The 23,033-nt window shown below is 52.8% G+C and overlaps 7 protein-coding genes across 7 annotated transcripts; 4 read left to right on the top strand and 3 right to left on the bottom strand.

Moving 5' to 3' along the window:
- Window positions 1-71: 71 nt before the first annotated feature.
- On the bottom strand, window positions 72-3,074 carry LDX57_004619 (putative PHD finger domain protein). The gene has a single exon (XM_046086288.1). The coding sequence runs from the start codon at window positions 2,865-2,867 to the stop codon at window positions 621-623; it is 2,247 nt and encodes a 748-aa protein (XP_045942251.1). The 5' UTR covers window positions 2,868-3,074; the 3' UTR covers window positions 72-620.
- A 1,074-nt stretch (window positions 3,075-4,148) lies between these two features.
- LDX57_004618 (uncharacterized protein) lies at window positions 4,149-5,778 on the top strand (the record flags this gene model as incomplete). The annotated part of the gene is made up of 2 exons (XM_046086287.1): window positions 4,149-4,561; window positions 4,611-5,778. The coding sequence occupies 2 exons, from the start codon at window positions 4,149-4,151 to the stop codon at window positions 5,776-5,778; spliced, it is 1,581 nt and encodes a 526-aa protein (XP_045942250.1).
- A 619-nt stretch (window positions 5,779-6,397) lies between these two features.
- Window positions 6,398-7,090, top strand: LDX57_004617 (uncharacterized protein; the record flags this gene model as incomplete). The annotated part of the gene is made up of 1 exon (XM_046086286.1): window positions 6,398-7,090. The coding sequence occupies one exon, from the start codon at window positions 6,398-6,400 to the stop codon at window positions 7,088-7,090; it is 693 nt and encodes a 230-aa protein (XP_045942249.1).
- A 404-nt stretch (window positions 7,091-7,494) lies between these two features.
- Window positions 7,495-10,264, bottom strand: SPP1 (putative PHD transcription factor; the record flags this gene model as incomplete). Its single annotated transcript, XM_046086285.1, has 2 exons — window positions 7,495-8,612; window positions 8,665-10,264. 2 exons carry the CDS (start codon window positions 10,262-10,264, stop codon window positions 7,495-7,497), a joined length of 2,718 nt encoding a protein of 905 aa, XP_045942248.1.
- Window positions 10,265-13,929: 3,665 nt separating this feature from the next.
- On the top strand, window positions 13,930-16,368 carry LDX57_004615 (sigma-70 region 2 family protein). Its single transcript, XM_046086284.1, has one exon. The coding sequence runs from the start codon at window positions 13,981-13,983 to the stop codon at window positions 16,015-16,017; it is 2,037 nt and encodes a 678-aa protein (XP_045942247.1). The 5' UTR covers window positions 13,930-13,980; the 3' UTR covers window positions 16,018-16,368.
- Window positions 16,369-16,434: 66 nt separating this feature from the next.
- Window positions 16,435-18,231, bottom strand: LDX57_004614 (sugar porter family MFS transporter). Its single transcript, XM_046086283.1, has 3 exons — window positions 17,909-18,231; window positions 17,633-17,835; window positions 16,435-17,568 (listed from the first exon to the last, which is right to left on the bottom strand). Exons 1-3 carry the CDS (start codon window positions 18,075-18,077, stop codon window positions 16,438-16,440), a joined length of 1,503 nt encoding a protein of 500 aa, XP_045942246.1. The 5' UTR covers window positions 18,078-18,231; the 3' UTR covers window positions 16,435-16,437.
- A 1,069-nt stretch (window positions 18,232-19,300) lies between these two features.
- Window positions 19,301-22,728, top strand: GIN1 (putative C6 transcription factor (Mut3); the record flags this gene model as incomplete). The annotated part of the gene is made up of 4 exons (XM_046086282.1): window positions 19,301-19,595; window positions 19,684-20,521; window positions 20,577-21,191; window positions 21,258-22,728. 4 exons carry the CDS (start codon window positions 19,301-19,303, stop codon window positions 22,726-22,728), a joined length of 3,219 nt encoding a protein of 1,072 aa, XP_045942245.1.
- Window positions 22,729-23,033: the final 305 nt, after the last annotated feature.

Below are 23,033 nucleotides of genomic sequence, written 5' to 3'. Positions count from 1 at the left end.
TGCCCCTCTAGCCGAGATTCTGCCTAAAGAACCGAGTGAACTTCTCGAACGGAATCATCTCCGCGCGATCAAAGTCTGACTGAGTGTTCTAGAATGTGTATTCCCAGTAGAGGAAGCTGGTTGTTGATGAATAACATTGGGGCAGAGCTCAACTGGTGGACAAGGATGAACAGCCTCTGGGCGAGAGACATCTAAATGATATTCCAGCAACTAAAATGATCCGACGTTTTGAAGATGATCCATCTGCAGTAAACTTCAATTTAGCCCGTGTACTCAATCAATCAGTCAGTCAATCAATCTCACACGATCACATAGAGCAAGTACAGAAAATCACGAGAACACCTCCAACACCGCCGCCATCCATTCCAGGATCGGGTTAAATGCTACCTAAATCCGATAGAAGCAACGCTGAGGAAGGTGAAAAGAAATATCAGACACCATATCGTAGACTCGTCAACGCCATATAACAAACAAGTCCGGAAAAATCAAACCCCAATAAATCCATGCAGCTAGCTAGCAAGAACCGATAGATCAACCGAATAAAAGCCTAAGAAAAACAAGCAAAAAGATTCAACGACGAGGATTGTTGCGCACAATCCCGTCGGTGCCCTTGTTGAGCTTCACTCGACAGTCGGGACAATACCATTTGGCGGTTCGGCTGGGAACTTCGGAGAGACCGACGCAATTAAGATGGAACCATTCTCGGTCGCACTAGATGTTAAGCAATTAGCTGTTGCGAGTATAGACAAAACTGGACAGGCACTTACATCTTGGTTCTCACAACAGATCATCGTTCCGAAGCTCACATCGCCACAGATGCAATAACGGGGTTCGTTGGGGTCGATTTCCTCCAACACGCCATCTTCGTCAATGCGAATGCCCTCGTGGGCTTGGGGGTCCTCCAACAAGCCGGGCTCGCGCGGTCCGATGCGTTTCTTAGTAGGTTTGGCTTTGCGTCGGCCGTAACTGACCGCAGCGCCGCCGTCTTGCCCGGTGGACACGATTCCCGGAGCGGGTCGCTTGCGGCGTCTAGTGGGCGCCGCAGCACCGAGCGCACTTTCGGGAATCGGAGTTCTGCGGGCAGGCGTGGCGCTCTTCCGACGCAGCTCACGACCCCCTAATGTGATGGTAATGTTGGTAACGGGCTCCGCCGATGCGGCCGCAGAACGGCGTCGAGAGGGAGGCCGCGTCACGGGCGGCGTGGTGGTCCTACTTTCCTTAACGGCAGGGACAGCCGCGGTGATGGTCAAGGGGATGGAACTTTTGGATCCGGTTGGGGATGGTGGTGCAGGGGGAGATGGCTTTCGCGCATCAGCTGCATCGGCACCGGCTACGGGCACATTAGTCGACGCCAGGGTGGTGGCCGGAGCGCTGGATGTGCTCACACTCGTCTCCACTGGGGTGGGAGATTCCTTGCTGGTCCTACGGCGTTTATTGACCGAACTGCGCAGGGCCACACGTGTTTCGCTTTCCTGGGGTGCCGGGGCCGGCGGAGGAGGCGGAGGAGGAGCAGCAGTAGCGGGAGAAGGAGGTGAAGGAACGATGGCCGAGGAAGAGCTCTCGTCGAGACTCCTCTTCTTGGTGGCGGCTCGAATGGGCTTTTCCGAGATAAGAGCATCCTGAGAGCTGACGGGAGGAACGACGAGTCCCTGTTTGGCCGCCAACTCCGCCTCCGCAGCGGCAAGGGCTGCTTGTTCCCTCGCCTGGTTCTCGCGCTTGAGCTTCTTGGCCTCGTTTAGCTTCATGCCCCGGTTGCTGAGCTTCGTCTCGAAGGTGCCCTCCGGATCCTTCATTCCCTCAGTACGTCGGATCAACTGGCCCGGAATGTATGTGTTCATGATGTCGTCGCAGTCCACAAACTCGGTCCCTTCCGCGTCCGACTTGGCCTTGGCTGCGCGGTACGCCTCCCAACCCCGCCCCCGGAGAGCCAGCTCGCGGTGGATCATGACCTCGCTGGGTTGCCACACGGCATTCTTCTTCATCTTCTTGCGGAGTTTGGTCATTTCCCATTCAGTGAGACGCAGCCACGGCATGTCCTCGCTGCCGGGTTGCGCGTCCTCCGGAGGTGGTTTGAGCAGGGCCAGGGCGTTACTTGTCGAGATGGATGTGACATGATTGGGATCATGGGTAGCCGCCGAGGTCCGTGATCGCCGGCGCTGCTTCTCCTTCTTGGCCGGACTCAATCCCAGCTCCATGGGCGACTCGGACGGAACGGCCTTAGGTTCGGCCTCCACGTCGGAATGCTCCGTGCTCGCGATGGGGGAATCGGGGTGCAGGCCGGCCAGATGTCCGGTCGCTGACCGCCGCGATCGAGACTTAGGACCACGTCGGGCATTGTCATGGCTATCTAATCGAAGCGTAATGCGCGTCGTGGTCGGCGCACCTTCGTCGCCCTTCTTCGAGGACCGACCGCGTTTTGAGGTAGTCGTATTGGGGACAGGGGGTGCGGGGGTAGGTTCGCGTGAGGCCGGTTTGGGAAGCGCGTTCAGCTTCTGCCGAATGCAATCCAGTCGATTGAAGTGACGATCGACCACGTCATAGAGACGACAGGCCTCGGCGTAGGCGGACTCGCGAGCGTTGATCGCACTGTCAATCTGGGCGGAGATGTCTTTGCGCAATATGCGCGCATCGGGACGAGCATCTGGGGCGAGGTCAGGAAGCTGGCCGTAGGTCTTTGTGGAATCATGGACGCTCTGCGCGGCGTCCAAATATCTCTCGTCCAGACCGCGAATGAGCGTGAGGGAACGAATGAGGTCGGCGGGAAGGTATTCGGTGTAGTCGATGTAATCGGTGACGGTGGCTTGCGCGTCTGGATCGAAGGGGCCGTCCAGGATCACGCCGCCTGAATTATCGTGAAAGTCGGACATGACGAAATGGTGGAGGATGGAGGAAGCGGAGATGGACCAGAGCTATAGGGGTCGGTGATGGGGGAGGTGGAGCTCTTAGGGCGAGGACAGCACCATGGATGTCGGGGTGCGACCATGCAAATGAGACTAATGTCGAGACATGGGTTGAGCGGACGAAACCGACCCCAGAGTCTTGTCAGAGGGAGGCGAAGTTGAAGAAGAAGAGAGAAAGTGGGATGGGATGGGAAGAAGGTCGACTCTGGGAGCCTGGGAGCCTGGGAGCCTGGGAGTCTGGACTTCGCCGGGGACATCGGAGGAAGGTTCTTCCGATCTTGTTTGTGCTTGTTGCTGAGTCATCTATCTATACTTCCTAGTGTCCCTGTTCATTTGAGTCTTTATTCTAAGCAACTGATTGATCAGGCTGACTTTTCATAAAGCCTAGAGAATTTCCTGGACAGTTTCCCTTCCTGATGTTGATCTTAACGATAGCATTATGCTCGAATATCACCCCCCTATTGGGGCACTTCCCGAATCGCCAACCAGTAGTAGTAGTAGTAGTATTGATTAACGTTCAACAGGCCAAGGTACTCCGACCTCCGAGGGGGGAGACCCGGCCCTATGACCTTCCTAGGGCGTACGGGGTACGTGTCTAAGTCAAGGTTTTATGTACTGTACTTAAGTCAATATATGGCCCCTATACTACCCCAGAAGATAATGTCGAGTTGCTGTTTATAGGCCCGATCATAAGAAAATTGTCTATCAAGCCCTGCACGTCCTCGCCGCCTCGAATTAAGGCCGCTTCATTACCTTGAGTGAGAGGTGTCTCAGCGTCTCTGTGCCTAAGCGGTCTAGATATACCAATAAAGCGTGTGTGCAACCCCTGTATTACTGTATTGTCGCAAGTCATGTCGAATGCTCGCCGGTTGTCGCTCTCGCTGTCTAATCTCGATTCCGAGCGCTAATCCATCTCCTTTTGTATGCCATCGGCTCCGGGGCCCCGAAGGATCGGAGGAGGGGGTAGCAGATAGGTCAATGTCATCTCTTCACCATATCACTGAACTTCAAGCGATCTGCAAGTGAAAGTAGAAGTGAAAATGAACGTGGAAGTGAAAGCGAAAGTGAAGGTGGAAATACCCACTGTCACTAGGTAAACCATTCATCTTCTGTGCTCCCCAAACAACTCTCTTCCGCCCTGCAAACGCTTTCCGGACCGGCCCTTCAACTCTCTTCTCCCCCATTCAGTCATCAGCGTTTGCATCAGTTCCATCTCATTCAAGGAAGCTCTAGAAGCAAGTCCTCACAATGGATCGGGTCAGTCGTCTGTGCCTCCTCTTTGACCAGGATGAAGCTCTGTTGCAGGTCAATACGGGGTTAAGGGTGGTCCCCCCGGAAGAGAATCACGGCACCGAAAAGGATTCCAGTGGCCAGACCAGCGTTCTTGTGGAGGAGCACCTCGAGAAAGCCTCACCTATCCAGACAACTCAGCAACACCCCGACCAGCCCCCAGCTCACACCACCAAACCCGATCAGGAATCTGAAGCATCGACTGCATCATCCGAACAACCCCCCCAAGATCCTCTGGAGCACGACGGGTCTTTCTGCCCCCTGCTGGCTATTTCCAGATATCCTTACAGGTTCCTCAAAGACAAGCTCTCTCAGAGCGTGGCCAGCCGATTTTTTGACCGCGGTCAGTTCTGGAGCAGAAGCTGGGATGTGTGAGTAATCCTTTCTGCTTCTGATGCCTGCTGATTTGACATATGATAGTTATCATTGCCATCTCCCTCCTCGTCTCGGGCCCAAATATATCCTCCTCGTCCCTGCCTCCCAATTCCGGAAGCTCATCCGGGAAATCAATTGCGAGTTCAAGTGCCAGTTGTCGCTACCCCCCAACCAAGGATTGCTTCTTCCCTTTCGGGAGAAGAACTGGTATCCCCAGCCCGTTTTCCTCGGTAAATGCGATAGCCAACAGATCAAAGATGAGCTTCAGGCGAAGGTCCCTCCCCCGGTCAACCACGACCAGTGCCTCCCGGAGCTAGATGAGCAGTATCTGGAATACGAGACGATTCTCGAGGCGGCATGGGAGGCGACTCGAAATAAGAAGTCTAAAAGCAAAATGCAGCAGCGCGTACAGCACCAACAGCAACTGGTACAGTGTTATGAACGTATACAGACATACCTAGGATGGCGCTCGCACGAATCGGAGAGTCGACCCGACGTTCTTGACGCCGCCTCATGGGCAGACAAGGCCAACTTGCAGAATGTCGTCCCCAGCGCGACTGTCTGGGGAATGACCCAGCCCATGCCGTACCCCTTCTGGAAGGACCCAGTGCTCATCAGCGTCGACATCGAGTGTAACGAGCGGTGCCATTCCCAAGTGACGGAGGTGGGCATCACAACTTTAGACCTGTCGCGTCTATCGGGCGTTCCACCGGGTCAGCAAGGGGCACAGTGGACGACGCAAATCCAGTCACGCCACCTGCGGGTGCGCGAGTTCGGACACATCGTCAACCACGAGTTCGTGGCCGGCTGCCCTGCGAACTTTGACTTCGGCACCAGCGAATGGGTGTCACTGGCCGACCTGGCGGCGGTGGTGCAGGCGGGATTGACAGCTAAGGACGAGGCAGGCGAGCCGCGTACGGTGGTGGTGGTTGGCCACAACCCTTCGATGGACCTCGCGTATCTCCGAGATATGGGGGCGCCCGTGGAGGTCAAGAGCAACGGAGTCGTCGACATTGTGGACACGGCGGAGACCTGGCGCATCATACGGGGCGAGACATCGCCGCGATCCCTGGGAGCGATTCTGGTGGAACTGGGGATGGAGGGATGGCACCTGCACAATGCCGGCAATGATGCACGGTATACGATGGAGGTGCTGATTCGGATGATGTTGAACCATTTTCAGGAGGTGGGCAAAGTGATGGGCATTAGTTAGGTGGGCGGATGCCGAGTGGGACTACATATAATATCTCCGTGTGTGCCTTACGGCCTAGGCAGCGGCACGTGGAGCGGGCGGTACGATCCATTCTTCGTAGATCAGACTACTATCATCTTCCCTCCTAGGAGGACCCATTCACTATTCTCTTAAAACAATTCTACTGCAGAGGTCTCTCATTACCATGGAGGGAGAATAACCATCATATTTTATGCGCATACAATTTCATAACATGGCATATGCTGCAGAACCCGCTTTACCCATACTCGCTCAGTCTCTTCTAACACTGCCGGAATCGAGAATCGAGACTGACCCCAAAACTGATATTGAGCTCCGAAACTTGGAAAATCAGTCAGGCACATGGAGTCTTCAGGATGATATTAGCTCATGCTTCCAAGACCCGCCCAGTGGTATATTTCGAAAGGGCATCTTCATCGGGATCTCAAGTTTGCGTAGTCAACAGAGGAATGGCAACGTCGATGAATTCACGGGACAGGTAGGATTCAACTCTTATCCAGTTCGAGGATAGATGCTAATAATGTACTCACAGTTTCCTCGCCACCTTCTCTCTGCTTACTTGCACAAACAACCCAAATCACCCACTCCGTTCCCGCGGGCAATGATAATCCATCCAGCTACCTTTGAAGGCTTCTCTCCGAGAAATCTTTTCTCATCACTCCTGTCACCGTCACTGAAACCTCAATTTACTCGCGAGGATGCAATCACCTGCTTGGATTCTGTCCAGCTCTTCCCTGTATATGACGTTGCTGCTGCCGTGCAGGCAATTTCGGAGGTTTCGAACCTCCTCGATAGATCTCGAGAAGAGCGGGCTCGAACGCAAAATTCCGAACAGCTTTCAGAACCCAACGATGCCTCCGTTCTACTTATCGTCGCTGGCCTGGACACGCTGGCCGAGGCCGCAGTTCGTGCTTCGAATACTCTCCGGGGTGCGGCGATTCTGACAACCGCGTTACGCTCTTTGACTCACTTGTCGCGGGTGCACAGCTCAGTCCTGTCCGTGATGCTGGTCAATACCAACGGACTTGGGTCTTTTGGTACCTCCGCCAACGCTCCTAACCATACACAACAAAGTAAATCACGAAGAGACCACCAAGACGATGGCATTCACTCTATCTTTCATACGTCCGAGAGCCCACTGCTACCCAGTTTGCTAATGCGGACGCTGGATCAAGGCATCGATACGCACCTTTTGCTATCGATGACCACGACCGCTACTGTGGTCGAAGTCATCAAGGATCGAGTTGGGGAGAGTGTTGGGAAGTGGTGTATCTGGGACAAACGGGCGAAATAACAATGTTTCCTATCAGATCCTTACAACCATGCAGAGCATCCACTCGGGGTGTTTGCAGAACAAAATTTCACATTCGATATTGTACAAGCCATCTATCAGAGCTCAACCGGTTGTCTTACAGAAAAAGAAAAGCCATCTGAAAATGCGCCAACCTTATGCAATAATGGGTGTTAATATCACAGTCCAAAAATTCCAATCATACCAACTCCAGTGAAAGATACCTGGTGACTTTTGTTTTTTTTCCTGGCTTTCCTTCTTTTTGCCATTTCCATGCAGAATAGGGTATCAATCAAACAGGTCACTTCCGCCATCCTCCGGAGAAAGAAACAAAAAAAAGATAATTAGAGATATTGTGCGTTCACCTCAATGTACATGTGGGAACGAGGCAAAAACCGAGATTGGCGTCATTGACCACCAATTTGGGCATTATCTGTCTCGGCCCACATCCTCAGAACTGCTCTTTCCACAACGTTTTGAGCCTCTTTTTCGCATCTGGCGAGATCCTGGGTCAGAGTATTTTCCTCGAAAAGAAGTTCCTGCTGCTGGATCTTGACCCATTGCTTATGCCGTTCGCAGCGCTTTTTCAAACAGACTCCTCGCGTAGTGTTGGCCATGTCGGTTTCATCGGTGTCCATTTTCGCATCACCGTCGGCATCGGTGGCATCAGGATGGCTTGATGCCAACAATTCAGGCGTGCCGTCTTGAAGCGCTTTCGCCCCGGGTTCGGAAAGTCTCCATTCGTCAAACTCCTCGTCCGACCACGCGAGGCGAGTATCAAACCCGCATATGTCCTTCCATCCACCCTTAGGGTCTGTCTGCTTCAGTTTTTCGATGATGCTCTTGGATCGTTGGCGGACAAGTGTCAGGAATGTGTTACGAGCATTGAGCATGTCCTTGCGATGGTGCAGCTCGTCACGCCACTTGCGCAACTCCTCGATTTTCGCGGCCTCATCGGGAGAATAAGTAAGGCGCTTGGGATCTGGGTCCACATCCAATCCGAGCTTCTTCTTGGGCTTCGTCTCGCCCTCCGGGTTTCCTTCCTTCCCTTCCTTCCCTTCCTTCTCTTCCTCTTCTTCCGGTGGAGGGGTTATGATGCGTTCGCCGAGTTTGCGGAATTCGCTCGCGGAGGAAACACCCGTTACAAGTGCCTTAAGTTCGCCAGCGGTAAGGATGCCGCCTCTGCTGCCAAGTTCTTCTGGAATCCCATTTCTCTGGCCATGGATGGTCGTGGTTCCGTTTCCGACAGGGACTCCATTGGTCTGGGGCTCGGCGTCCTGGCTATCTCGCAAGCGACTTGATCCATTGGTTGTGTTCCGTCCATTCGTGAGGGACTTTTGTGGCCCTTTACTCAATGACACACCGAGTGGTTTTGTTCTTGTAAGCATGAATTCACGGCCATGTTCATCGGTGCAGTATTTGCTGGGATTGTTCGTGTATATGCGGGCAGGTTTTCGACAGTTGGGCAATCGGCACATTGGCTTCCACGTGGTCCATCCTAGACCCTTCTCCTTGCAATTGGGACCTAATCTATAATCAGTTGGGGAAGCCGGGATGGAAGTCCGATGAAAGCTTACATATATACTTTTCAATCAAGTCGGCATCTCTCGGGTCAATGTTCACGCACTTTCCATGAAACCAATCATCACACTCGCCGTCACAGGCAATCATCCAGGTATGGTTATCAGGTTTGCGGCAAATGCAGAACAGCTCGTTCTCATCCACCGAATCATCGTCTTCCTCTTCCTGTTGCACTGCTGGCTTCTTCCTGCCCTTCTTTTTGGTCTCGGGGGCTGGAGATCCAGCGACGGAGGCAGAGCCACGTTTCTTTGCAGCCGGGGTTTTGCTACCACGAGCTGACGAAGGCGTGTTGGACCGGCCGCCATCGACACTCTCGTTGTCTATGTCATTGAGTTTACGTTTCTTGGCTGGCGGCTTCCTTCCAACCCCCTTCTTGGTGGCGCCAGTGGCCGACTTTCTACCGGTCGCTTGTTTGGTAGAATTTGCCGGCGATGATCGCTCGGATGACGAAGACGCTCTGGACGTTCCCCCTTGTTTGAGATTGGCGATCTTTTTAGGGGTCGGATGCTCCCCGGGCAAGTCCGTGCCGTCAAGCTGGCCGAGAGTCGACCGCTCCTCGACATCTTCATCCAAAGGGACCTTGTCAAGGACCATTGCTGAAGGTTCCGTTTTGACCGGAGGTCCGGGTGTGTTTCGATTCCCCGCGGCTCTAGAACCTTCGCCAGCCCCGGGCATATTTTCGTAAAGGCTGAGCCAGGTTTGTACGTTCCCAGATAAGCGGCCAACTCCCCCACCGAGACTTTCCGAGACCCTGAATTGTCGATGGATTTTGTTCGCCCTTCCGAAGCCAAAGAAACCGCAGTGTCGCCAGCCGAGGATCCCCACGACCTGATCGTCGCTCACAATAACATTTGAAAGCGTCATGTTGTTATGCACCAGGTCCAAACTCTCGCCTTCGCCTTTGTCCTTGAACAATATTTCTTTCTCTGTATCCCGAATCTCGGGCGGTAGTTGCGAGTTCAGCCCGCTGCAGACGTAAGAAGGGCTCTCAGGCGGGGAACCAATGTCTCGTAGGCGTTCCAGAATGCGGCGACATTGCTGTTTGAACATGTTAATTTGCTCGTCGCTCAGATGTCTCCACGCAACCTCCAGCGAAACACCCGGTATTCGGGATTCCACGGACACGTTCTTGCCGTCAATGGTACCGTAGAAATATATGACTGGTACGGCAACATTGATCTCCCTTAGCGCATCTTCCGCCTTTCTCGCCGCACTTAACTCGTTTGCGTTGACATAAGAGTATTTTTCGGCCGCTGCGTCAAGGGCGGGCTCGGTGTCCACTCTGATGACCACACTGCCGACCGCAAAGACCTCACGCGACCCAGGCATATTCAATGAGTTTTCCGAGAGCCAGGAAGATCTGACGAAATTCTCCCAGTAAGAAAATGCGCTCGGATCCGACTGATACCAATGGTCGTAGCGGGGGGTAAAATCATCGTCACGTGGGTGATAACGGCCGTAGTGGGGACTTTGCTTCATAAAAGGGTCATCTTTGGGGATGTTTTCGGGGAGGCTCTCGTAGGGGTTCAAGGTTGTTGAATCGGCGCCTTTGTTCCCCTGGCTGGGATCAGCGGGACCATTCGTATCGCCAGCCATCGCAGTGCGACTTTCACTTCTGAGGATTTCTGCGGCGCCGGAGTCTGAACACCTGGATTGTGAACAGGTGGACGCAAAAATATGCCCCAGACTAGTCTTCGAGACGGGTCAGTCGATATTGAATGAAAAGTCTGCAAAGGCGGAGATTATTAGGTGGTAAACGTCGGTCGCTTTGGATGTGACGGAGACATCATGGGATGACCAGGAGAGGCGATGAGTGCTTCCAGCGGCAACAGCGCGCACTCCAAAGCCTAGTTGCCCACGGTATGAAGACCCTCACAGGAATCAGGAGGGGGCGATCGAGCGAAATTGACAGATACGTTGTTTGGGTATCGTCTGGGCGCCCTCTGCGACGGCAAAAGTTGTTCGGAGGTGATTTGCGAGATCAGATGTAAGGCCCCGTTGCGAAATGGCAAGGACGCGGTGTTCTGGAGATCAAAGTTGCGGATATTATGAATAAAAGCACAAAAAACCATTCGAAATACAATTCCCAACGATCCGAACGCCCTGGAACTTGAAGACGACGCGCCTGACAGGATGCAACTCGCGGTCGGTCGCGGAGATTCATTTCAGGATTTGGCGGTTCTGCCGCGGATTTAGTCGAAGGCGGTGTCGACTTAACTCCGATCGCGGTCTTGTCTGTCTTCTGCTTTCGCAAACAGTCAACACTCAACATTCTACGAGAACAACACCGGAGGGAGAGTATTGCATGAATGTGTCGCTCCCCCTATGCTATTATCTAATGTGATGCATTTCTAGCTTTATCTGCTTTGGAGGAATCCAATCAGTTTTCGCGACCTTCGTGAATCTCATTTTGCGACAATAGCCTTTCCATAAATGTCGAATATCCTCCCCGTCTCTCCTTGCTGCGAAGCCTGCGATAGACGACCGAAACCAACTTTGGGCCCCATATCCCCTGAAGTATACAACCATGCAATCTATCATTATTACTAGTAATTGATTATCCGAATTGACATATGCAAGACCAAAGACGCCATCGCTTCAACCACCAGATCCCTACGGAATATTGTTTAATCAAGATGGCCCCCACTGAATCTCAGCCGCTCGAGAACCCACAACTGAATGTGAATACTGGATAGGGGGTTTTAGAATTTGGGGGGATTGTGTGGCAAAAATGTTTATTTTTGGGCGGCCACATGGCGCATGGGGCGATTCATCAACGGTGGCACGGAGTATACTAGGTATAATATACTACTCCGTGCCGTGATTCTATATGGATCCTGGAGGAGCGGTCCCGGTGACAAGAGCTCGGACAAGTCGGCAGGATGACTAGAGTGACCCTTCTTGCTGAAACTTAGTCCAGGGGATGTCGGAGTGAGAAGAGTGCGGAATATTTCCATCCAGGCTACACAGTTGTTCAGCCCCGGCATTATGCAATATGCATTGTGGGGGTATGGTCACTATGTAGTATGTACACCGTACGGTGATGTCAAGCAAACATGAAACAACAATAATAGTAATATGGCGGATCTCAAGCCTTAATCGGCAATCCCCTGTCAAAGTGCTCACGGAACAAACGGCGTAAAGCTTCTGATCCTGCAAGGGCCCTGGAAGGCTAATTACACTACTCCGTAGCCATACAGAGAACACCGTAGTGTACTCATTTATGATTATTGATACTCGTGGGAGATTGTCATGGAGATTAAAGTTCTCGAGCTTTTGCAGAAACGGGTTTGGTGCCTGATGTTGCAGGCCTCCACCGCGACCCTTTGCGGGGATTGAGCGTTTCTACTTTCCACTTCCCGTCCCTGTCGACCGTTGATCCTCTCCCCGTCGCCTACTCCGACCCTCCGAGACATTTGACTCGGATCATGGTATGGTCTCATTGTGATTATGCACCATACATCATCACGATAAAGTCGCCACTTGTCAGCAAGTGGACTGTGCACTTGTCCAGTGAGCACAAGCCTTCGCCCCTAGCAGGTAGTTCGAGCCTGCGACTAACAAGTCAGAATTTGGACCGTCTTTCTTCGCATTTTATCCTCCACTGGACAGGATCTGATAAGGGGCAAGCAAATAAGATGGCCGGGGAAAGACCGACCTGTGTTGGTGATCTACGCCCTAGTCGTGGAAGATACTTTTATTGAACCTCACAACTACAAATCACAACTTCCCTGTACCGGCTGCACCCGCATACGGACTACGGAACAGGAATGCGCATGGCCGGGGTTTGATTGGCTTTGTAACGGTTTAATCAAACCCAGCCTCGGGGTGGATGGGCCCAAGGCCCCAAAGCCACCAATCGAGCCGACAATTCGACATCAAGAGCCAAGAGTCCAAGACTGACAAATCCCCACTGAAACCAATATTACCAGTAACTATCCTCCAAAAGTCTCTCGGTGCTAACTGCTAAGAGACGACTAAGAGCTTAGAGGCGCTGGCTAATTCGGCAAGCCCGTACCGCATTTTCAGCTTCTCGCCGACAATTCGTCCCAGTCCATGACCTTTCACGCCCATATTATGGCGGACTTGCCTCGTCTCATCAGTGTATAACGAAACCCTCTTAGTAAGACTCGGTTTCTTCTGGTGGTGGTCATCCTTACCTGCTTAGCCCCCCACCCCGATTGCAAACCAGATAGCGAGAAGGCAAATTTCTTTCCCTAAACGCTACAGAAATGGAAGGGACCATAAATTGGGGTTATCGATCAGGTGGGGATGTTCCAGTCGGGGCCAACCAGCTACCACTCGAAGATTCCCGGACCTTAATTGCAATCCGACGGCGGACTTCCGATTTTGTACCCACTTCCAAGGTTTTTCTTTCCCCGTGGTGATTCAGCCGGTGGGGTGAGAAGTACCATTTGACTCGGGCTGAATTTCCCGGGTCTCACTTCCCATCTTGATTTGATGATTTTCGTCCCCTGGGTACATCGCATCCTCCGGCCCTGTGAAGTCAGAGTCAGACTTCTCCAAATTTCTCGCCCTTAACCGCAGGATTGAAAGGTGAAACGCAGATCAATCCCCTCCCACAGGGTGGCAGTGGGCACAGACTACGGAGTCGACTACGAACTGCTAATCCAACTGCTAGACCCTAGTGATCTTAGTGTCCCTTAGTATAGTACTTGGCTACTCATGCCCATCTCGGCTGCCAAAGCCATCTTCTCGGAACCCGTGCGGATTCTGGGTACCAGTCATTTGGATATCCGTCCACAAAGCCATCATCATCTACCGGTCTACTCCTAGATCGAGGCTATTATTAGGCTAACTGAACTGCTAGTCTCTCTGGGTGAAACGCCTAACCAATTTGGAGACTCTCCGCTGTCTGCTGGCCACATCTGCGCGCCCATATCGCCCGCTCCGAGTCCGTTAAGCGCAAGCTACCCGATTGCTTTCTTGGGCATAATATAATCCATTATTGAGTCCTTCTTCTACCCAGCATCCCTTATCTGTCGGTTCTCCAAGGGTGGAGACTTGTATTGCTGGTCCGATCATCTGGATTTATGCTCTGCACGTTCCCAAGCCCTCCATCTGGCTGCGGTTGAATTGACTCCGAACTCCGTTCCTATCTTCTTTTCAAAGTCGTTTGCAACTTTAAGCAAACCGGTCTTCGATTTCTTTTATGTCCATGAATTATCTTGGCACCTCTGATCATTGTTGAATTTTTCTTCAAGAAGGTACTGCGAGCGCGATTGACTTAAGCGCAGAACGTGGATCAACTCTACCCCCCAGCCTCCATTACCCCAAATCAGTGGCAGAGCATGTCGACTGAGAGCGACGCCAAAGATTCGAATCAGACCGCTCCGGAGTCATCGCAAATGCGGTGGCAATTCATCGATGCATCTAACAACAGTCGGAGCAATCTGACGCAAGTCAAACGACATGTGATGCAAGAGTATATGCGGCAGAAGCGCCATGTCGATGACATCGAACAAGATGATCAAGAACCCACGAAACCCGATCAAGACTCCCGGCAGCAAACACGCCGCCGATCGAGGAAGGCCCAATTTTCAGCCAAAAATACCAGTGAGAAAGCGAAGAAAGGGAAAACCAAGAGCAAAAAGCGAAGCGAGTCTAAGCTCCAGCCTGCGCATAGCGAAAGAAGTTCAGCTCTGCAGATCCAGGCATCGGATGATGATGATGATAAGACTGTGGAGGAGATCGAACGGCATTATGTCACGAAGCCGGCAGTTCATGCTTTAAAGCTGCCATACAGGGGAGCGACTCCTTCAGCTCCTAGACTGGCGGTTCCCCCTGAATTCCTGGAGCAACACGCTTTTAATGATCAGAGCAGTATATCAGAGCTTAGCAGTGGAACGCCTCCTTCCTCAGCCCCGGCGTCTCCCTTCAACCTCGGTATTTCCCCAAAGACCATCCTCAGCGCCGCTCGAACGGATCCTTTCAATTCTCTTCCCATGGACTTGGGTCTTGAAGGCCAGAGATTGTTCGACTTCTACGTGAATGAGATGCCAGCCTGCTCCTATGGCTCGCATTTCCGATCACACAAGGCTCACAATTGGTACACGGCCGTTTTTGTTCCGGAGGGCATGAAGGGACCGGTGGCATTTCAAAATACTATCCTTGTCCACGCAGCCAACACATGGGCGTGGGTTCGCAATGAAGAGGAGACCGATTATACCTTAGCCCATCGCAATCGATCGATTTCCATGCTTCGAGATCACATGGCAAAGCATCCCGGGGATATCTCTGACCAGGCCATCATAGCCTGTCTCAGCGCCGCAGGGCTTGAGGACTTCGATCCTCGACCGGGGCGCAAACCAGTAAGCTGGGTACACATGCGAGCCGCAAGAGAAATGATCCGTGCGCGAGGGGGGCCAGCTGCCTTTGAGGGGACGCGGTTGGGCATGTTGATCAACTGGCAAGACTATATCCTATCGGGCTATGAAACCAACGGACCGAGCTTTTTCTTCGAGCATAGCCCTCTTTCACGAAGACTGCCCGAACACGGTCAATCACCAGACTCGGGCCCATCTTCATTTTTTCCATCACCGTCCCCTTCTCATTCGATAACCTCAATATCCACTGAAAGCACAACACGTATGCCCGGGCTTGGTTTCGCTGGAGCAGCTCTCCCTCAGCAGTATTTTTCGCCCGCGGATGAGCTTCAGTATCAGTGTGATGAGTTCGTCCATTTCCTCAAACGATGCGAACAGCTCGCTTTTCAACATCAAGGAGTCTATAGTGGACCCGTGCCGTCGATGCGACGCGCCGCGTTCCAACAAAATTCCCCCCTCTTCCAAATCATCGCTGCGCCGCCCGGAGTACGATTCACGGCGTCGGGGAACCGTAAGCAATTTGTTGCACGCTTGGTCGTTCTCATCTTGTTGAATGCAGGCCTCTGGGACTATCGATACTCCATACAACACAGCGAGACTTTTCTGCAGACATTGGAGCTAGCTGTACTGGATAGCGAGGTCGATGTCAGTGGTTCGGTCGAGGCGCTACTCCAAATAATGCTCGAGTGTAACGATGGGAGTGTTACTATGGGGGACCCTCTATTCCTTGCTACATCTCTGGGCGTTGAAGGCTTCCCTGACTTCACGCAATATTCGGCGACCGCTCAGACTGCGTTCGGCCGACCTTGGTTCGCGGGTCGGATGCTCAAAGTTGCGAAGCGACTCAGCTTAGACTCTTGGCTGAGCATTCATGATTTTCTTTTCTCGTGTCTGACCCTACAACCTATGGTCGGATGGGTAGCTTTATGGGAGGGGGCGCTCCGCAAGGAAATTCTCAGTGCACCGCTCACGAGCTACATCATGCCAGCGCTTACAGCATGATCGCTTCAATAATGCTATCAGGGGGGCTACAACCGTCGTTTCTCTTCGTCTTCCTTCACTCCTCTCCCTCTCCCTACCTCTCTCTGCCTCTTTCTCTCTCTTTCTTCTTTTTTCTTTTCTTCTTCTTTTTAATCTGCTCTATCTCAGCTTGGATTCCATTTTGGGAAGAGGACTCTCCAATACCCATTGTATACAAATTGGTCTAGGACACGGCGTCGATTGGAAGTGATAGAATAGCTATAGCGTGTTGCATGTTGCATGGACTGGCGGGGTTGGAATTTGCATTTACTTTATCTCTATCATTTTGGTTTTAGTCATTTCTTGACACTTTCAGTAAAAATACATGTTGGCAAATTTTGGGGTTATCTGAAATCTCTATACTGAATTCTAACATGTCATACAAGTGCAAATCAGAATCGCCTAACTCTTGGGTCTTACCACCATAAGATCCTCCGACCGATGGTCTTCTTTCAAAGACCTGTCACCCCCCAGGTTCAGCGGCGCAAAATTGAGCTCGGAGTCTTGCGAGTCAGAAGTGAAGACCTGCTCGACTTCCTCCAGAGACTTGCCCGCTGTTTCGGGGTAGAATAGCCACACGATGATAGCAGCGGCCCAGTTGAAAGCAAAAAAGCAGTAGAAATAGTTGAAGCCTATATTGGTCCTCGCAATCGGGGAACACTGGGCGAAGACCAGATTTAGACTCCAGTTCGTGGCCGTGGCTAGCGAGGAGCCTCGAGCGCGGATGGCTGTCGGGAAGATCTCGGACTGGTAGATCCAAGAAATGAGACCGATGCTGGTGAAGAAAAAAGAGAAAACGAAGAACATGGCGATGGCGGCACGCACGGCATTCGGGTTTGCCGAAGGGTCGGCGAAGCCGTTGTTAGCCTGGGCCAGTGCTGCCTCGACGCACATCGTGACGCCCATTCCCAGCAGAGATGGAATCAACAATTTGCGACGTGGCACACGGTCAATGAAGAGCATGAATACGCAGTTCCAAAACTGTGCCAGTGCGCCCCAGATGCCCTGGATCATGAGTGGCGTAGGATTCTTCAAGCCCAGAGTCTTGTACAGACCGGGATTATAATTCTGGATCACGTTGGTCCCCGAGCACTGCGTGAAAGCCTGCAGTCCACAGGCAAGTAGCACGCGGCGACGCCATGTGGCCCGGGTGCACAGCAGCTGCCGCCACGAGCGAACGCTCCGGCGTTGTTCTTCGGCGATGCTCTCGCTGATCTCGGCGAACTCCAACTCGACCAGATCGGCGTTGGATTGATCGCGATTGAGGTGCAGACGGGCGAGAACATCGCGCCCTTTTTCAGTCCGACCCTTTTCAATCAGCCAGCGGGGGGATTCGGGGAGGAACCAGACGCCTGCGACAAGGATGACAGCCGGCACGGCCTGGAGCGCCAGTGGAAAGCGCCAGGTAAAGTCGCCGGTGTGATGGAGGGAGCATCCATATCCCGTCCACTGCGCGACCACCACTCCCAGCCCAATCATCCATTGCTGCATCGAACCCAAAAACCCACGGATACGAGGTGGAGATACCTCACTCTAGTCATGGAGGTTAGTCTCAACTCCAGAGAGCACAATGTGGATGAGTGGCGAATCGACGTACGCAATAGACCGGGATGATCGAGGACATCAGGCCGATCGCCATCCCGGCGATCAAACGGCCAGCAATCAGCATGGCGACGGTAGCAGCACCGGCCTGCAATGCCGCTCCCAGAGAAGCCAGGATTCCACCGACGAACATGACAGGACGGCGTCCATAAGGATCGGAGAGATAGGAAGCAAAGAAGGAGCCCAGAATTGCACCTCCTTCACGGGAACCAGATTCGTTAGACGAAGAGGGTCGGCTGAAGAATCGGCAAAGAGAGTTCAATGCACTTACCATTGTAGGAGGCGACGATGCCTCCTGTAGCAGCATCGGACGGATGATTGAAGCGATCTAGAAAGGCCGTCTGCTCCAGAGTCGACGAAATGACGCCAGAGTCATAACCGAACAGGAACGACCCCAGGGTTGCAAAGACACAACACAAGGTGACCAGCATGAACGCCATGATGGATGAGAATGAAAGGAAGGGAAAACAATTGAATTATTCAATGATGCATGACGAAATGAATTGAATGTACGGGGGTTCCTGACCGTTTATCTATCCAACAAGACCGGGGGCAAAAAAGACTCCGTGAGATGAATCGAAGGAACGGAGAAGAATTGAGAAGCGATTGGCAAGGCATGAATAATGGACATCTAAGTCTAACCCCAGGGCCAAGAACCAGTGCGGAATTGGGTCCTTGAAACGTTCTCGAGACTTCGTATAACTGACTAGTTGACTAGATTATCGCAGGCTTACTCATGCAGAGCATCAGCCCTGTCATCCACGGACATCCTTCCAGACGTCTTCTAGTCAATTCCCCTCCGGCGGATCGGATTCCTTTTTCATCTTTCATCTGACCTGCATCTTGATCCCTCGTCTCTCGGTCGGACTTGTCGCGGATGACTGATGCTTTTCTAATTCTTACTCTCTCCCGGTCTCTACTCCTTTCTCGCTCTTCTTTCATTCTTCATCCCCTTCCAATTATTCCCCACTTCCTGTTCCTCTCGCCCTCCACTCGGCGACTGAGACCGAACACCGATAAACTGTCAGTCAGACTAAGGCTAAGACCAGGAGAATAACAGGGACCAAAAGCCAAGAACGAGGATCATTTCGACCAGGCGATCCCTTGCTCGATCTCTTCCTTCCCTACCTCCCTCAAACTCTCTTCTTCTCTTTTTCTCTCTCGCTTTCTATCTCGCTTTCTATCTCGCTGTCCATAAATTCGGCGTGGATTTTTCCACGATTGACTCATTTGTCGCTGATTAGTTATTATTAATCTCGGCCCATTACCTCGGACTTTAGAGCGAACCAAGTTTTCCTCCTTGCTTTCTCATCTTTTCGTCACTGATTGGATCCCACCGACAAGTTTCGTTGGGCAAAAAAAACCTCATCTCCGACCTTCGTCATCATTGCTCCCTCTCACCTCCCACTCCGAACAGGTCGCGGTGCGCCTTCGATGAACCTGTGAGAAGCGACAATTCCACCCTCGTGGAGGTGCGATAACTGTCGGATCGCCACGCGGGCTCTGATCTCCTTGCTGATCGCTGTAGTCTCGTCACTACTTTTTCATTTTCTGCCCCCGCTCGGATACATTCTTGCGCCCTCGTTCGACCCCCTTGCATGACGCCGCGCCGTGCGCCGACCGCCCAATTCCCTTCTGCTCAATCGTTGTGTGTGATTGCGCCATGACCACTTCCGCCAGCCCTTTTCACGCCGCGACGGCTGAGAATGCGACCGAGGACGACCCCGCGACCGCCTCCGACGCATTTTTCTATACCCAGGATGACTCCGACCCCTCGGCCAATGTGCCCGAGATCTCCGGTGACCCCGATGCAGATGATATCGACCCAAAGCAGGCCAAGGAGCCTCTGCCGATGCAGAAGAGGCGACGAGTGACTCGGGCTTGTGATGAATGTCGTCGAAAAAAGATCAAGTGCGATGGCAAACAACCGTGCACCCATTGCACGGTCTACAGCTATGGTAAGAAGATTTCGCTCCTGTCTTATATACCATTCTACCATAGTCGTATGCTTTTGTTCCCAATCACTCATTCAATCTCTGTGTACAGAATGCACTTACGACCAACCCTCCAATCGTCGCCGCAACCCCGCCCCTCAATATGTCGAGGCGCTCGAGAACCGCCTCCACAAGGCCGAAGCTCTCCTTCGCGTCGTACTCCCCGATATTAATCTCGATGACCCTCGATTCGATGTACACGCGACGCAACAAATGCTGGCGACGGTCAAGCGAGAGAAACTTCCGCAGCAGCCGCAGCAGCCGCAGGAACCCGCACCCCAATTTCCACCCTCTCAACCCCAAACTCTCCCTCCGGCCCACGTTAACTCTAGACCGACTGTAGCCGCGGCCGGCCCGGCGGATGCGGCGCCGGAGCATGGAGGATGTGAGGAGTCTTTGCTGGAGTCAATGGTCGATAATTCGGGGTTCTTGGACTTGGATGACCAAGGTCATTGGGATTACCACGGACACACTTCCGGTGTCATTTTCATCCGTCGATTGCGGAAGCAGTTGGGTGCTGCGGACATCTCGGCGCCTACGCTCCGGTCGCGCTCGATCACGCAGCAGATGCTAGACAGTCCCAAATCTGCGTCGGAATCGCCGCAGGACGCAACGTTGCCTCCCACGCATGATCTACCGCCACGCGATGTCGCACGGCGTCTGTGTTACAATGCATTGGAAGACGGATGTTCCTTGATGCGATTTGTCCACGAGCCTTCGTTCTTTGCGACCTTCGAGCGGGTTTACGACACCCCTCCCGAACAGTATTCCAACGAAGAGAATTCGTTCTTGCCGCTTCTATATATCGTGATGTCCGTCGGTTGTTTGTTTTCGGATGATAGGACTGGTCCCCTGGATCTTTCCGGCTATGAGAGTGCGATTGGCCAAGGGTATGTTATTGTGGTAGTTTCTTTCTAGATCCCATTTACTAACTCGGGAGTCTAGATTTCAATTCTTCAAAGCTGGTCGCCAGCTCTTGGAAATCACCGACTGTCGCGACCTCACCTCCCTACAGGCGATCTGCTTCATGGTGCTCTTCCTCCAGTCTTCTGCCAAATTGAGTACATGCTATTCTTATGTCGGTATTGCGCTTCGCTCCGCTTTGCGATTGGGACTTCATCGCTCCGCAGTGACGGCCCATTTTAACCCCCTAGAGCGAGAGCTGCGCAAGCGCATTTTCTGGGTCGTCCGGAAGATGGATGTCTACGTGAGCACGATGCTGGGGCTGCCTCAGATGTTGAGCGACGACGACATCGACCAGGAATATCCTGCCTCTATCGATGGAGACTTCATCACCCAGGACGGCGTTCTGCCCGCGCCTAAGGACTATACGCCTCTTATGGCCGGGGCTAATGCGCATACGCGCCTGTCCAACATCATCCTGAAAGTGGTGAAATATATATACCCAGTCAAGAATGCCCAGCACCGTTCCGAGTCTGATCAGCGCTACGTCGTGAGCCACTCGAAAATTCGTGAGATCGAACGCGATCTCCAGGCGTGGATGGAAGAACTGCCCGCAGCTCTTCGACCGGGGACGGAGGTCTCCCCTCAACTAGAGCGGTATGTGCTTTGATGGCTTCTCTTTCACCTCTCACCCAGCAGAACACAGGCTGACATCTTAATTAGTGTACGACAACTGTTGCGAATTAGCTATGCACACGTACAAGTCGTCATGTATCGACCCTTCTTGCATTACGTCTCGAGCGGCTCGCAGGCGCGCGGCGTGGACCGACGCTCATATGCCTGTGCCGCCGCTTGCGTGAGTGTCTCTCGGAACATCGTTCACATCACTACCGGCATGCATAAAAGAGGACTGCTCAACGGATCCTTCTGGTTCACCATGTACACCACCTATTTCGCCATCCTCTCGTTGCTTTTCTTCGTGCTTGAAAACCCTGATTCGCCAACGGCGAAGGATGGAGTCCTCAAAGATGCGATGGAAGGCAAGAACACACTTGCCGGGCTGGCGAAGAAGAGTATGGCAGCGGACCGATGCTCGCAGAGCCTGAATTCTCTGTTCAAGAATTTGCCGGAACTGTTGAAGAATCGGCAGACCACAGCAAACCCGGTCAACCTGAAGCGACCCGCCCCGGCGAGCAACAATGAAGTCAACAGTAATACCAACAGCACCTCGCCTCTGTTCGAAAAGCAACCGCCCCAACGGTCAAGCACTTTCCCCATCCAATTGCTTAATCGGGGATCCAAAGAAGCCAGCAATACGCCCAAGAGTCTGGACGACAGCAGTTCAGGCCACCGACGCTCGCCCTCGAATGCCCGTCTTAATCATGCCTCGACCTGGTTCGCGTCCACGCCCGAAGGGGCCTCGGAACCCGTGTCGACCCCATCGGATACTTACCCGGTGAGCGAGCCCGTGGGCGCCTCATCCAACACGGCATCACCGATGCCTATGTCATTGCCGATGCGAGACGCATCCGCCACTCAGTATGCCTCGCACCCCTTTAACACCAACGCGGCGAATCTGCCTGATCTTATGGGCATCATGTTCCCGTCCGACGACCCGTTCGCCTACCCCACGCAACCCATGTCCACGCTGGAAGATGGTCATTTCCGACAGGACGGTGGTGCTCCATTCGGCGTGAACCCGGCGTCGCAACAGTCTGCCATCTCATCTGGTCCTGAAACCATGGGAGTGTCGACGCCGAATCTGGATAACTTCGCCAATTTCCCCCTCTTCCCCAACGGCACCCCGACGCCGATGCACGCGACCTTACCCACCCGGCTCGCCAACCCGTCCCATATCAGCCAGTCACGACTACAGTCGCCCGTCTCACATGGATCAACGCCAGGGGCCACTGGCGAAGCCGTCAACAGCCCAGATCTGGTGTCGCTTCCCAACAACAATTACATGTGGCAGGGCTACAACTTCCAGCCCCAGGACTTCCAACAAGGCGTGTCCGCACAGCCGGCTATGCCGTCAGGCCAGGCGCCTGATCTCGGAATGGGTCTCGACGACCCCAACTCGCTAGGAATGGGCATCGATCTAGGGATCTCCCTAGATGACATCTTCGGGAACGGCGACGCGACTCGAGGCGGACTGCCGATTGACGATTGGACACAATGGAATCCGAGTGGTTAGCAGAGGAAAAGCGTATACCCTTTTTGAATGTGTTTTTGTTTCTGGCTTGGATTTGCTTTATCCTTTTCTTCTTACGTTGCAATGTGATGTTCTTCGGTTGCTGGTTTTGGCTACGATATGTAATGAAGAAATGGTGTATGGGTATGGTCAACGTGATGAGGCGTTTTCATTTTTTTTATTCATATTATTATCATTATATATATATACTATTTAGATGTGAATATGGTGCTTTTCTATATATACATTCAGTGTTCTTCCATGGCTTCTAGGCGAGGAAATCGTGTCTTTGTCATCTACACACGTCT

This window comes from Aspergillus melleus, assembly GCF_016097325.1.
Source record: "Aspergillus melleus strain CBS 546.65 chromosome Unknown contig2, whole genome shotgun sequence".
Taxonomy (NCBI): Eukaryota; Fungi; Ascomycota; class Eurotiomycetes; order Eurotiales; family Aspergillaceae; genus Aspergillus; species Aspergillus melleus.
The sequence above is the reverse complement of the archived record's forward strand: the minus strand, read 5'-3'. Positions and strand labels throughout refer to the sequence as shown.

Bases quoted from the DNA above. Each gene is read 5' to 3' on its own strand.
- LDX57_004614 (XM_046086283.1), bottom strand. From the start codon at position 18,077: ATGGCGTTCATGCTGGTCACCTTGTGTTGTGTCTTTGCAACCCTGGGG. The intron at 17,836-17,908 runs GTAAGTGCATTG...GTTCCCGTGAAG, and splicing joins CATCGTCGCCTCCTACAATG to GAGGTGCAATTCTGGGCTCC. The intron at 17,569-17,632 runs GTACGTCGATTC...CTCCATGACTAG, and splicing joins CGATCATCCCGGTCTATTGC to AGTGAGGTATCTCCACCTCG.
- LDX57_004615 (XM_046086284.1), top strand. From the start codon at position 13,981: ATGTCGACTGAGAGCGACGCCAAAGATTCGAATCAGACCGCTCCGGAG.
- LDX57_004619 (XM_046086288.1), bottom strand. From the start codon at position 2,867: ATGTCCGACTTTCACGATAATTCAGGCGGCGTGATCCTGGACGGCCCC.